Here is a 14,151-nt window from a genome sequence, read left to right on the forward strand (position 1 = left end):
GACCAGTTAAAACCAATAGATATTATTACTTATTACGTCAATACCAACCCAACAAACCTTGTTGCGTCAATCTTCATCACATGAAGCTGCAACTATTTTGGATGGAAGGGATTTAACTGAGACAAACAAAGGAATGACTGCCCCAATTTCATACTTACCTCCCTTGATTCTTCTTCTAATTTCACTTTCACTTTCACTGCATGTAATGAAGGTTTGAAGTTGAGTGTAAAATGTGAAAAAATATTATTATCTATCATGTCCATGTTGTGTCCTTGGTCCGTAGTCAGTCCACCCCATATATAGGCATCACCACATAATAATTATTTTGAGGGTATCGCATCTGATGTCTATCCAGAGTTTCGAATGGCCTCTGTTGGAGATTTTATTCTTTCTGACTTGCATATCAGCACAGTTCCAACAGGAGACGAAGTACAACTCTGTGAGCGAGGAGTCCTTTCTTTTTTTAAACCGTGTTCAATTTTTTATTCAAAATTTCTATCACACGAAAGCGAAAGTCATAAAGGCAAAGGAGCAGACACTGGTTGGTAGCCAACCGGTGTGCATGATAATATATGAAAAGTGAAAGGATGTGATGTGGATCAAAGTGGTCAAAGAGGAGAGAGAGAGAACAAATTAAAATAGGCAAAAACAAAAAGTGAGTAAAGGGCACGGTCTCTCTGCAAACAAAGCAAGATGGGGGACCTCTCTCCTTTACCAGTGATGATTAACTTTAACTGGAAGATTCGGATGTCATTATTCTCAGACATGTCTGCCAATAAAGAAAACTGATTATTGGCAGACACCTGCCTGGCAATTAAAAAAAACTTGGACTTTTGATTATTGGCAGACCCTGTCTGGCAAAAGAGCAGAGTTCCAAAAATGTGTCGTGTATAACCGTCCATTGTTATTGGCAGACAGTGTCTGCCAATTATCAAGTTTCTTATTCTCAGGCATGTCTGAGGATAACCACAGCATTAAAATTCAAACCGACAATAGCCTAATATTTATGGGCGGGGTAATCAAGACTGGTCTCAGTCAGTAAAATTCAATAGTTGTGAAGGAAATGACAGGCAGTGTCAGTTTCGCAGGATATTTTCAGCTTTGATTTTTATAAATCTGCCGACAAAAAATAAAACATGTTGTAGAAATTGCGACTTGTAAGCTTAAAAAATATTGTGATTAATAACTCCCTTATTTGTGGGCCGATTTTGTCAGTCTTAATATCAATTTTATTGTAATCGAGAGATAGGAACTTCAGAGTTATTATTTTTGATGTGAAATTATTACTTTGTATTATTTTGCACCAAGAAAAATTGTTGGTAAATAAAAATGTTACCCTCTTTGTTCAACTGCCACCGTCTATTCTTGTAGAATTGTGAGTCAAGCATCCCAAAGTCTTTGACCAATCACAGGCTCTCTAACCGGCCAGCTGAGACAAAGACACTACTCGCAGTCAGGGATTACGCTATTGTTATGCAAAAAATGTAACACCTTTTTGTGTATAGCTTAAAATAAAAAAATCTAAAATATAATTGTTAGGAATGTGAAAGTCATATTGCTGAAAGCAGCTTGAAAAAAGAACATTGGTCTTTATTTCAGAAAAATGGGTTGAAAACCAACTGTTTTATTTTTATGAATATATTTGATTTGAAAAATTGCTTTTGTTTATTCTAGCTTTTTTTAGCCACTTTTTTATTTAGAGGCCGATTTTCTTGATTTTTATATCACTGTTTATATCTCAATGAGAGGAGATCAGTGATATACGGTACTTTGTTTGTTTCAAATCTAACTAGAATATAACAGCTTTTTTACCTATAAGTCATACCTGGATAATAAATTCATCAAGGTGGTGATTGTGACGCAACTATCTGAAGACCATCTTCTAAATCTTCAGCAATGACTCGGGGTATAGTTGACACGTAAGCTGTCAGAAAGGCCAATTGTTGCAGGGTCAAGATTCTCAAAAGCCAATCATTTTTCGATCAAAAAACTTAAGAACTCATGAGAACAAAGTTTGAAATATGGTGATGGACGGACCTATGAAGTCGTTTCTGGGCGGAGTTTAGCCATGAGTTGACCGTAGAAAACGAAAATGTGACTACAGACATCAAAGGGTAGGCTTATATCATCAAAGGATGTCTATATGATTGACATGGCCATTTAGGGAACTCATTATCTACTCCACCAAAAGTAATTTGAACACTAGAGGGTTAAAGCACAGATGGAAATACCCACAAATAGACGCAAAATATTGTCCAGTACAATGATGTTAAATCAGTCAACCGGCCTGCAAAATATGAGCATGTCAGGGCTGCCTTATGGTTTCATCCTCACCTGAGGCAGTTGAATAAAATAAAAATAGTGATATTATTATTATTATTATTATTATTATTATTATTATTATTATTATTATTATTATTATTATTATTATTATTATTATTATTATTATTATTTATTATTATTATTATATTATTTTATTATTATTATTATTATTATTATTATTATTATTATTATTATTATTATTATTATTATTATTATTATTTATTATTATTATTATTATTATTATTATTATTGTTGTTGTTATTATTATATTGTTGTGATTATTATTATTGTTTTTTATTTATTATTATTATTATTATTATTATTATTATTATTATTATTATTATTATTATTATTATTATTATTATTATTATTACTGTTGTTATTATATTTGTTATTTATTATTACTGTTTTGCACTTGGGGTATTCTTTTCCGGATATATTTTCCTATCTGCTTTGCCTGGCACTTTTGTATACACACTCACACTTTTCTAGACTGATAATAATACATCAGTGCAGGAATAGTTATTGATATTTTAGCACCAAAATTTGAACATTGGACTTTGATTAAAAACTTGAAGTTTGCTAACTATATTAGATACAATAATTAAGTAATGTGATCATGTGCCTCTTGTGTTTCATATATGTTGATTTATAATTTTCCCCTTTGCGTCAACTTCAGATACGACTCGAGTTTTCTTCAGTTTTAAAGACGAATGTTATTGCAAGGATGTAAATACACCTATAACCAGCAACAAGAAGCAAAGAGGGAGGAAATGCAACTCAAGTGTTGATAAAGATGGAGACATTCTCATTTCTGATCGTGATCAAAACTTTCAATCTTCAAGAGTTAAGGAGGTTATTACTCTAGGTAAAGATTCATTTCACATTTACTGTTAAACTGACCTTAACAATTGCTTAATACCCTTATGTCAGGATGCTAATCAGTTGTAGTAAATCCACTAGATCTGACATGCCCAGCGACCCAATACTACCTTACACTGATAGACTCAAACACGCAAATCTCGAAATCAGAGAAATCTCAAACTCAGTACAATTCCCCGTTTTATTCCCTCTATATTGTTAGTATAGGCGACACGGAAATCTCGAACACTTTCCGGGGCCAACACGGAAATCTCGAACAAACTGGACTTTCCCTTGCAGCCCGTTGAATTATTTTTTCTCTCGAATTGTTTGTGTTAAACAGAAACGAAAGATGCCATTGCTCTCCCCGAAGTGCTAAGTGTCAGTTAACATGTTATGCGTGCGTGTGTGTGGCATATATTATGTGTGGGTGTGTGTGTGTGCATGCTGAACTGAGAGGGAATTGCGAAGCATGTTTGACCAGCACCAGCACACCACCCATGACTCCATCGTTACCTCACTTAATGGTACTTAATCTGAGGTGCCAGTACCATCGCAAATAAATTACCAGTATCGCAGGGACGGGAGACTTGGCAGTGATTGCCTTGGGCAGTAACTGTTACGTATTAAAATGATACAAACAATTAGGGGTGGGGTGAGACCAATGCCCTCCCTCTCTCTTTAGCCTGCTGTGGGTAAGAGGATGTTAAGTGAGGAGTGATAGTAGTGATTGTAGGTACCGAATTCGTAGGACGTCGCCTACTGAGTGTTAATCCACAATGTGATATGCTGGCTTTGTCTTTTTATCAAGCACAAGCAGTGGGAATTGTCATTCCATTTCTGTAATTGAACTTGAACAAGACACAATGCACTAAACGCAACACCAGTGAAAACTCTCTTCATAATTTTGCAAAAGATGGCTGAGAAAAGGAAATTGACAGAGTTCACAATAACGGCGAGTTTTCATTATTATTTAACTTTTATCAAGACCACCCACATTTACCTCCCTCATATCCTCTGTAAAATACTCAACACAGAAATCTCGAAAACACGGAAATCTCAAACAAATAGGCCCAGTCCCAACGTTTGAGATTTCCGTGCTCGAGTGTAATTGAATTAATAATAAGTGTATACAGTATCAGCATCCCACATCCCATTGTCATTTCGCAAAACCGACATCTCTCTGCTTATTCCTATCACTTTGACTTTGGTTCCAATTACAATGTCATGCACCATGATTTCCTAATGGTTGGCTAGGACAGTAAATTAATGTTGTGACGCTCAAACTCCCCACCCCAACCAAACTGTTATAACATGTCATGTGTCAAGTTAAATCCCTCAACACATCAGTAAAAGCAAGTAAATAATAACATTTCCTTTTTGCATCCCCAAGAGGAAATTTGTCATAAGGTCTAGTCCAAGGAAAGACTGGAATAACCTAAGTGTCAGCCACTGCGCAGCACCACAAAGTGAGCTAGGGAGAGATGACTTGCTCAAGGCCACCTAGTGCAGTGGATAGTCGAACTCTGTAACTTTTGGGTCGTTGTTGTTGTTGTTGTTGTTATTGTCATTATTATTATTATTATTATTATTATTATTATTATTATTATTATTATTATTATTATTATTATTATTATTATTATTATATTATTATTTTTATCTAGAGCACAGACTCCAGACTGTCCTTAAGGATGTTGGATTTCAGGTAAATTACCAAAGTATTTTTACTGTCCGACAGGAATTCATGAAAAGTCAATAAAGAATGAGAAAAGTAAGAATTTCGAGTTACAAGTGAACTAAAGCGATAGAAATAAATAGTAGAATAAAATATACTACTAACAGTTTTAAAACTGTTCATCTTAAGGCATGAAACTTCAGTCGACCTGGAATTCCCATCTTGATGCCAGTTGGAAATGTTTTGTTCATGCTTGTCTCTGATTTATGTCAGATGAACTTTAAGTGGAGTGTTGTAGTAGTAAAAATATTAAACTTGTTTCAAATTTTGACTTCTTCCCTTCTTTATACCTTTATTTATCACTGAATATAGGAATACTATTTTTTAATCAAATTTATTGTTTATTATAATATATTGTATTATCTCATGGGCAATGGAAGTTGTTAAAATCTCACCATATATTTATAATTTTTTAAAAAACTATATATATATATGTGTGATTATTTGATAGAATATAGTGACCAGTTGAGGAATCATTCAGTGCTTGATCTTGGAGCTGGAGTAGGTTTGACTAGTATTGTTGCTGCTATGTTTGCAAAATCAGTCATATGCACAGGTAAAGGAGCTGTAGTTATATATATAATATATATTTATTATATATATATATATTATTATATATATATATATATTATATATATATATATATATTATATATCTATATATATATTATAGATATTTTATATAATATATATATATATATTATATTTGATATTATATAATATATATATATTAATATATATTATTATATGATATTATATATATTTATATATTATGATAAATATATATATATATATATAATTATATATATATATATATATATAGTTTTTTAAAAAAATTATTATTATTTTATTTTATTATTAATTTTTCCCCCATTTTTAGATGTGGCTTGGTAGTTTGTTGCTGTGTGATTATTTGATAGAATACAGTGACCAGTTGAGGAATCATTCAGTGCTTGATCTTGGAGCTGGAGTAGGTTTGACTAGTATTGTTGCTGCTATGTTTGCAAAATCAGTCATATGCACAGGTAAAGGAGCTGTAGTTAGTTTGATAGTGAAAATTTCCTAATTCTAATTAAACGTAAGAGTATCGTTTATGTCGCAAAGGTTTGCTTTTGAAAGTAAAAGTTGGCTGGGTGAAATAAGTTCAAGGAAACCGTGTTTGAGGCAAACATTTGTTCGAGGAAGGAATGGAATGATAACAAAGAATAATCAAGAAAAAAATTTGGGACATTCGAATGAGTTTGAGGAAAAGGTGCTGGAATGTAGTCTGCTTACAGTAAAAAGTAGTTCTGATATTTATAGCCATCAGGCCATGGTGTTGGAAATAATTCTAGTTTTTGTAGCATTAAACTTACAGTAACAAAAATGTTATCTCTACTGTTTTTTATAGGATTTTTATTGCATAATATTAATACTTTCCACCAGACCACACAGACTTTATCTACTTAATTAACACTCTGGTAGTCAAGGGGCGAGAATCAAATCAAATATGACACATCGCCTCAAAATGGTATTGTTTTGAATCAGTTTAGATGGTGAAATTTAAAGTTATAGCCAGAAATATGACACTTTTTTATTGAAAAGAATGAATATGAATTCTTAAAGACCCAGAAATTAAAATGTCATTTCTCTGATTTTTTTGTCAAGAACACTTCCACTTGTCTGCTCGAAGACAGTTCTTGATTTTTTCTTTTCTTTCTTTCTTTCTTTTTTTTCTTTATTTTCCCCCAGATTATACACAAGATATTGTAGATTTAGCTGAGAGAAATTGGAAAAGAAATTCAGAGCTGCTGCCATCGCTATCTCTGGACCAGAATGTAACATTTCAGGTATTGGACTGGACCAGCCATCAGCTTTCCTGTGGTGAGCCAATGATATTTTACATCACCAATATAAAACAGTTTTCTATACAACTTTTTATTATCAGAATAGAATTGAAGAGTAAGTAAGTAGTTAACCTCGCAGTCTGAATGACGCTTGCTGAGAATTGTGCCACAGAGTTTTTACACTTCGATGAGTATAGCTGCTCTCTCCATCCATGTTAATTGTTTCCATTGGTCACAGTCCTGGGCCAGAGTTTGAGGCTGTCAAGATCTTGTTGTGACTTTAGTATGGAGGGCACTGCAGTTTTCTTAGTTCTTCAGGAATTAATTCGACCTCATCTGAATATGATATGTAGAGAGGTCCTGGTTCAGGGTAGTTACTATAAATGTTTGTGGTCTCCCTACATATTTGTTGTTATGTAGGAAATATTCTCTCATTACAGTTTGGGCTGGAATGTTATCTTCTCAACGTAAGATGTGACCAAATAGCCTCCATCGCTGTCTTTTATTATTGTACTCAGGCATTGGACCCTGGTTCTTTCATAGAGATCAGTCTTTGTGTTTGTCTCTGGCCAGTAGATTCTGATTACGCGACACAATTGTTTGTGGTGGAAAGAATCAAGACTTTCTTAGTTATTTTCCTTGAGGCCCCAGGTTCCACAATTATATGTCAATATCGGAATAATCAGTGCCTCTTAAATCTGTATTCGTTTACTCTCACTGATTATGTTATTTCTATTTTATAAATTTTGGAGTTGGTTGAATGCATTGGTGGCCAGCTGTTTTTGTTTTCTGATGAAAATGAGGCATCAGAATTGAAGAGTGGATTTACAAAACTTGTTGCAGTGTAAGCAGCTTAATTGGATATTGTTCTAAATTACCAATTCCATCCAGTATATCAAGACTACTGATATCTTTTGGAATGGCTATATATTAATACATAGTAATACAGAGCATCCTTTTAACTTTTATTTTCTATTCTTCGTTACATTTCTCATAACATGTGTGTTGTCACGATGGTAGATAAAAGAGAATGTGTTATCCCTATCTTATAACTTCACATTTGTACAGAATTGTAGCTACACTCATGTTTAAAGAGACCAAAATTAATCATGGATGCATGAATCTCATTCCTCAATAAACCACGACACATACAATTTAATTAACAAGACATGCCTTGTCAAAAACAACTCACACATTCTTTCATTACCTGCACTCTCATTAATCATTTGTTGCTCACCAAGACTGGCAAATAACTTAAGTACATATTATCATAAAAGGGGAATGGGTGGTGATAGACTCAATGCCATTGATAATTAACTGACTTTCTGTTCTTTTGAAGAGGATTCAATTCTTTTTCCTTTCAATGGGAATGTTTATGTTTTTTATTATTTTGAAAGAAAAAAATCTAAAAATGTTTGCTGAAGCTCTGAATTTTTTACAATTAACCAATATATGCATTAAATGGCTGTTCTGATACAGCGTCATTCCAAACCAAATACTGGTTTAGACTGTTATATCCAGTTTTCTTGATTTGAGATATTGAAAATTATTTCCCCTAGAATCTCTCTTTAGGCTTCTTATTTTATTGTAAATAAATATCAAACTTTTATCCATTTAAGGAAAATTATTGTGTTAAATGATTCTTGAAATAAAGTTTAGGTTTCAATTTAGCGCATGGAGGGAAAATATCTGAATGGAAAAATTGATTTAACCAGTATTGGAAAACCACTCTTAATCGAACTTTATCCCCATCTGACACATGTGGCTCAGTGATACAATGCCTTGTCTCATAATAGAATTAAGCCATTGTGATTGTGGTCTATGAACATGTGATTGATAATCCCAGGAATTATGATCTTGAAAATTGCATTTGTAGTTTCTTGAAGGGTCAGATGAATGTCGGGGTCATAATTAAATCTTTTGCATAGTGTTTTCATTTACATTGATAAATGTTCAGCAAGTGGTCATTTCATTTTATTTTTTTTCTTTCTTTCTTTTTTTATTTCTTGTTTTAATTTTTCTGTTATAAAATCTATGTGATATGTGTATTTCATAGATAATGGATAAAGTCAACCTTGCTTAAAGTCACCCAATCTTTCTAGTCCGGTGGTGTTGGCTTTATCAGGATTCCACTGTTTTCTGTGCTTAACCACCTTCTGGTCACCCCCCTTTTAAAAAATTATATTTTTTTATTATTACTGTAGGGGGCTGAGAATCAGTATGGCTGTAAGATAAAGTTATTTTTCATGGAGGTTTGCATATTATTAACTGTCATGGTAAAACTGGGATCATCCTGTTTTATTGTTTTTAAGGTCAAATCCCCCTGCCCTGTGTTCAGGTGTAAAGCCCCAATCATTTAATGAGTATTGGCAACTGGATATAATTTTATTTTTTTTTAATAAAATTAAGTTTCTAACTTACAACCTTTGTTCACATTCATTGATTATGATTACAAAACTTACAAAGTTCATTGAGGATGTTGCAGGTAAAAAATCAGTGGACAGGTAACGTCATCTATCAGCCAGCTCAGCTACAGACTATGGACCGGGAGCAAATATTTCTGTTTTTGAGCGACTTGGCCGAGGCAGTCTTATCAATCCCACACTCAAACACAGACACTCAGAGAATTTTTTTCAATGTTTCACATGAACTAAATTTAGGTCACCAACGTCAACAGAGACCCTATTATCATTGACGGTGAAAATACACCTTCCTGTACAAGACTGGGAATTTTTCTCAGTCAGCTTTGAGGATGCAATCTTGAAAAAGATCAGGAGTGCTATCTTGCAGTATTAACATTGTATCATCGATGCAACTTTTGAAAATGTATAGAGAATTGTTAATGTTTTGGAGAGTATAATTTTTTTTAAATTCCAATTAAATTTGGTTTGAAAAAAAAATTCCACTTTTTCTTGTAAAATCCCAGTTTTTGACCCAGGTCCCTGGTTGGATGGTGAGGAGGTTAGCTTGTCTTTAATAGAATGTTTATTTTTACATTTTTTTTTCAACAGATAATGTATGTTCCAGTAGTCTTGATAAAGATGTCCTTAATCTTTATGATGCATCACTCATCATAGCAGCTGAAGGTGAAATGATTTTTATTTCTTTGGTTGTACAATGGAATCTGCATAAAGTCAGTAGGCTACTCTGTTCTAATTTTTCTGTTATAAAATCTATGTGATATGTGTGTTTCAAAGATAATGGATAAAGTCAACCTTGCTTAAAGTCAACCAATCTTTCCAGTCCGGTGGTGTTGGCTTTATCAGGATTGCACTGTTTTCTGTGCTTAATCACCTTCCTGTCACCCCCATTTAAAAAAATTATATTTTTATTATTGTTTCCGTACTCACCAGTTTAACCAATTTTTTTGATTTGATACTGAATTGTCAAACAAGCATAAATGAATTAAATATTTTACTGCTATTTTTTTATTTCCTCTTCAGTTGTATATGATGATGATCTTACAGATGCATTCTTCCAGACCATTTATTATCTTTTGAAGAACCCACCAAGCAAAACTCTGATCTTGTCTGTTGAAAAAAGGTTTGGATTAATGACTTACCTACATTATAAAATCACCAATTAACTCATTTTTGATAGTGAGTTGAACATAAACTGGTTAGTGAATATTGCTCAATTTCGTTTTCTATCAGATGAACAAATGTAAAAATGTCACATAAAGCTAAAATAAAAAATAAAAAGTGGACATATTGTCATACTTCAACTGACATAACGTATTAATCCATTTAGAGCCACCCACTACATTGTTGAGTACCCATTTAATTATGATCTCAAAGGTAGACTTGCATGATGAAGTCATAAAATATAAATTTTGAGACTAAACGTTTCAGCAATGTGACTGAGAAGAACAATGACCTGAGAAATAGCGGATAAGGAAAGTTTTGTGTTTGAATGAGAACTGATGCCTTGTTGAGGCATCTGTTTATTAATTAATTTAATTAAATTTAAATTATTAGTTAATTCATTTACACATATCAACATTTGATAAATAATCTACTGCTATTTCAGAATTGTCTTTGACTCGAATTGGCAGGATGTTTGCAGCCCTGCATATGAGCACTTTCAGGAGAACATGAAAGATCTTTGCTCTGTGGATGAGGGTGATGTTCGTTTTGATTTCCAACAAATTCCCTCTGAAGAGGTTCCCCAGTACTTTTTGTATGATCGGATTGCTCAGTTAGTGAGTAACCTCTAACTGATATATCTATTCAAAGTCCAATTTGATTAGCCAATTGTTTTTTTTAAATAATTTAATTTTCTTTTCAAAAAAGCAAGGTGGGATGAGGAATTCCACAAAAATTCTACCAAAGTAGGCATAGGAGCCTCTCATGTAGTGAAGTGAAGAATAGAATAAGACTATCATATGGTAGATATCTATCTTTTATAGTTTTTTTTTATTACCTTGATAATAGAATTGTTAATGCGAATATATATATATATTAATTTATACATTTGCTCCAGTTCTACTTTCCCGTTGAGCACTTTATTGTAACCAGAAATAAACCTTTAAGTACTAATTTTGACTACTTGACCAAGAACATCCCAATCCTGACTAGCAAACAATACCTAAAATCTCTAATTAACAAAACAGAAAAATTTAGAAGAAACAGCAGATGGCGAGCTTTTTTCTTCTTAAACCCAGACCAAAAGGTTAAAAATAAAGAAACTTTTGGATTTAAATCTACTAGACCAGCCCCACCCAGGTACGAGAATTCGAAGATGGAATGACAGACATCATCCGAAATATAAAATTCCGGCAAATCAACGATAATTTCCAAAACAAACTAAAGCAAAATATACGGTCAATACATCAAGACCCCAATGTTTATGTCACCACTGACAAACCACTGATTTCTACAAACTGACCTCTAAGGAATACACTAATTTGCTTGACAAAAATATACAAGCAGAGTATGAGAAGCAAACATCTATGGCACCTGACATTATAGCAGAAGACCAGAGCATCGCTGAAAACCTACAGCTAAGTGACAGTATAGACACCACAGCAAAATCTAATGCCTTCATCACTATCGAAGACCATACATCGAACTTTCATAACAATGCCCAATGCTGACTCATAAACCCATGCAAATCACAAATCAGAAAAATAAGCAAACAGATCTTAGACAGAATCAACACCAAAATCATCAAGAAAACCGAATTCAACCAATGGAGAAACACCGTTGAAGTTATCAACTGGTACAGAAACACAGAAAACAACCGACAAAATGCAATAATCTTTGATATCTGTAATTTCTACCCTTCAATCACGAAAACCCTACTCCTCAAAGCACTACAATTCTTGAAAACTATTGACAAGATGGAAGAAGAAACCCATATCATCCTGCACTCGAAGAACACATCGTTATTGGTGAGATCTACTCTCTCACAATAGTTGGAGTAAAATGTCCTCCTTTTTATGTGGTTAGTCATTCTCAGGGGCAGTGTTATCTTGATGAGTTATCCAAGTAATATTATATTATTAAAACAATGAATGACGGTACCCCTTTTGTTGCAAGCATATTACAGTGCTGATGGTTTTCCTGGGATCCGCGGAAATCTGCGATTTTTGTGTCATAGGAGGAATTTCCTTCTTTGAAAAATTACATTTTCGTCAATCAAATTTTCTGGCTTTGAGAGATTTGATGTGTTGTGGAACAAACTGGTGCAGTTTCCCCACTATCCAGAAGATAGCTCAAGTAGTTTATCATCTCAATGGCTCTAAAAGTGGGAGTTAGTGAAGTAAATATGTGGCGTAAATAAAACCATTCATAATTTTCCTCCTTTTTCCCTTTTTGTCACCATCAGCACTGATATTAGTAACTACACATATTTATAATAATTTCTAGCACCATTGCAGCCATATTATGCTCTTGATATCAGACGTTTGACTGTCTTATAATATAAGACATTACTAGTGCGCTATATATATATATATATATATATATATATAATTTATTTATCTATTTTATATATATAAAATATATAATACATATAATATATATATATATATATATATATATATATATATATATATATTTATATATATATATTGGTTTTAATGTGTACTTTTGACAGTTTTGATGAAGAATAAATAAATGAATATCTCTTTTTTAACTTCAGGAACTCTGGAAGATAACATCATCTTTTGAAAATAAGAATACAACATGACAATCCTGAGCAAAGTTGATCACCTGGATCCCTCCCATCTAATTCGTTCATATACTGAGTCCAGCCCTTGTTCAGATCCTGAAGTTATCTTCATGTGCTGAAACTTTTTTTAAAAAGTTTTAAGTGTGGCCATGAGAAATGCGGGCTTGGCCATGTGTCGAAAAGATGCATAAAATTGTCATTCATCTTTTTGCAAAGTTTTATATCGTTTGGAAAATAATTTTACATTTACATATGCAGGCAACCATTCCATTTCGAGTATTTACATCGTGCAATATCCACTAAAGATGCTCAAAGTGCTTTACAAGGGATCCCCAGTCAACAGCAACACTTAACGTTTAGGACAAGACATGATGCTTGTTAGGCGATTTTACAGTTTCTTTTTCCGACAGAGACGGCCAGGTACTCATTTTACAGTTGGTACTGTGAGAGAATGTGAATACAGAGCCTTTTATGAGGACTCAACTATGCGCCTGTCAGAGCAGGATTCGGAACCCAGGACCTTCAAGTCTGATATTGAGTGTCATACCCCAAAACCACATAGTCACCTAATTCCCTTGTGTTGATTTACATTATCGGGAGTTCTATAATCATGTCTGAGACTAAGAGAGTGAGATTTAATTATATACTATGTGATTCTTATGAATGCTGGATGATTGAACTGGAGAAAATAAAGAAAAGAGAAGATTTGCAATAAAAGGAGAATCATAAATTCGAAACCGGTTGTTTCTTAAATGACAATTCCCTTCTAATGGACATTTGCATTCAGTTGTTCCTTATCATCTCCATTACTTTTCAATTAGTGTGTATCAGTCTGGGTGGGGTCTTTAACCTTCTATGGGGACAGGAAGTCACTTACTGTGTATCCTATTCCCCCTATATTTGTTTTATGAGTTGCTTTCTGTCTTTGTCTTGGAATGGGATTACTTCTTTTTGTCAGGCCCTTTTCCAGAGTCCTTGGCTGAGAGGGAATCAGCCAAATGTATAATGTTACTTTTGGGAGGTGATATTTTTTTCCTTGTATAGCATCTATTTGTTATGCATATCTCATTTAAATATACATGAACATTTAAATACAGTGCACTCTGGATACGTCGACGTTGCCTAAGTCGATTTTTACCCAAGTCTATTTTTTTTCTTGGTCCCTCTCCCTTCTTCCTATATAACATTGGTAAAAAAAAAAAACTCCACATAAGTCGATGTCGCTTAAGTCGAT

The 14,151-nt window shown here is 33.3% G+C and overlaps 1 protein-coding gene across 1 annotated transcript; it reads left to right on the plus strand.

Moving 5' to 3' along the window:
* Positions 1 to 183: 183 nt before the first annotated feature.
* Positions 184 to 13,654, plus strand: LOC144973237 (methyltransferase-like protein 22). The gene is made up of 9 exons (XM_078915414.1): positions 184 to 439; positions 3,002 to 3,190; positions 4,848 to 4,888; positions 5,798 to 5,942; positions 6,649 to 6,780; positions 9,755 to 9,829; positions 10,187 to 10,286; positions 10,773 to 10,944; positions 12,888 to 13,654. Exons 1-9 carry the CDS (start codon positions 364 to 366, stop codon positions 12,933 to 12,935), a joined length of 978 nt encoding a protein of 325 aa, XP_078771540.1. The 5' UTR covers positions 184 to 363; the 3' UTR covers positions 12,936 to 13,654.
* The last annotated feature ends 497 nt before the right edge of the window (positions 13,655 to 14,151 follow it).

The sequence above is a fragment of the Berghia stephanieae genome, chromosome 5 (genome assembly GCF_034508935.2).
Source record: "Berghia stephanieae isolate SIO BIC M18660-M18661 chromosome 5, UCSD_Bste_1.3, whole genome shotgun sequence".
NCBI lineage: Eukaryota > Metazoa > Mollusca > Gastropoda > Nudibranchia > Aeolidiidae > Berghia > Berghia stephanieae.

Bases quoted from the DNA above. Each gene is read 5' to 3' on its own strand.
- LOC144973237 (XM_078915414.1), top strand. From the start codon at position 364: ATGGCCTCTGTTGGAGATTTTATTCTTTCTGACTTGCATATCAGCACA. The intron at 440-3,001 runs GTGAGCGAGGAG...CGTCAACTTCAG, and splicing joins AGGAGACGAAGTACAACTCT to ATACGACTCGAGTTTTCTTC. The intron at 4,889-5,797 runs GTAAATTACCAA...CCCCATTTTTAG, and splicing joins TTAAGGATGTTGGATTTCAG to ATGTGGCTTGGTAGTTTGTT.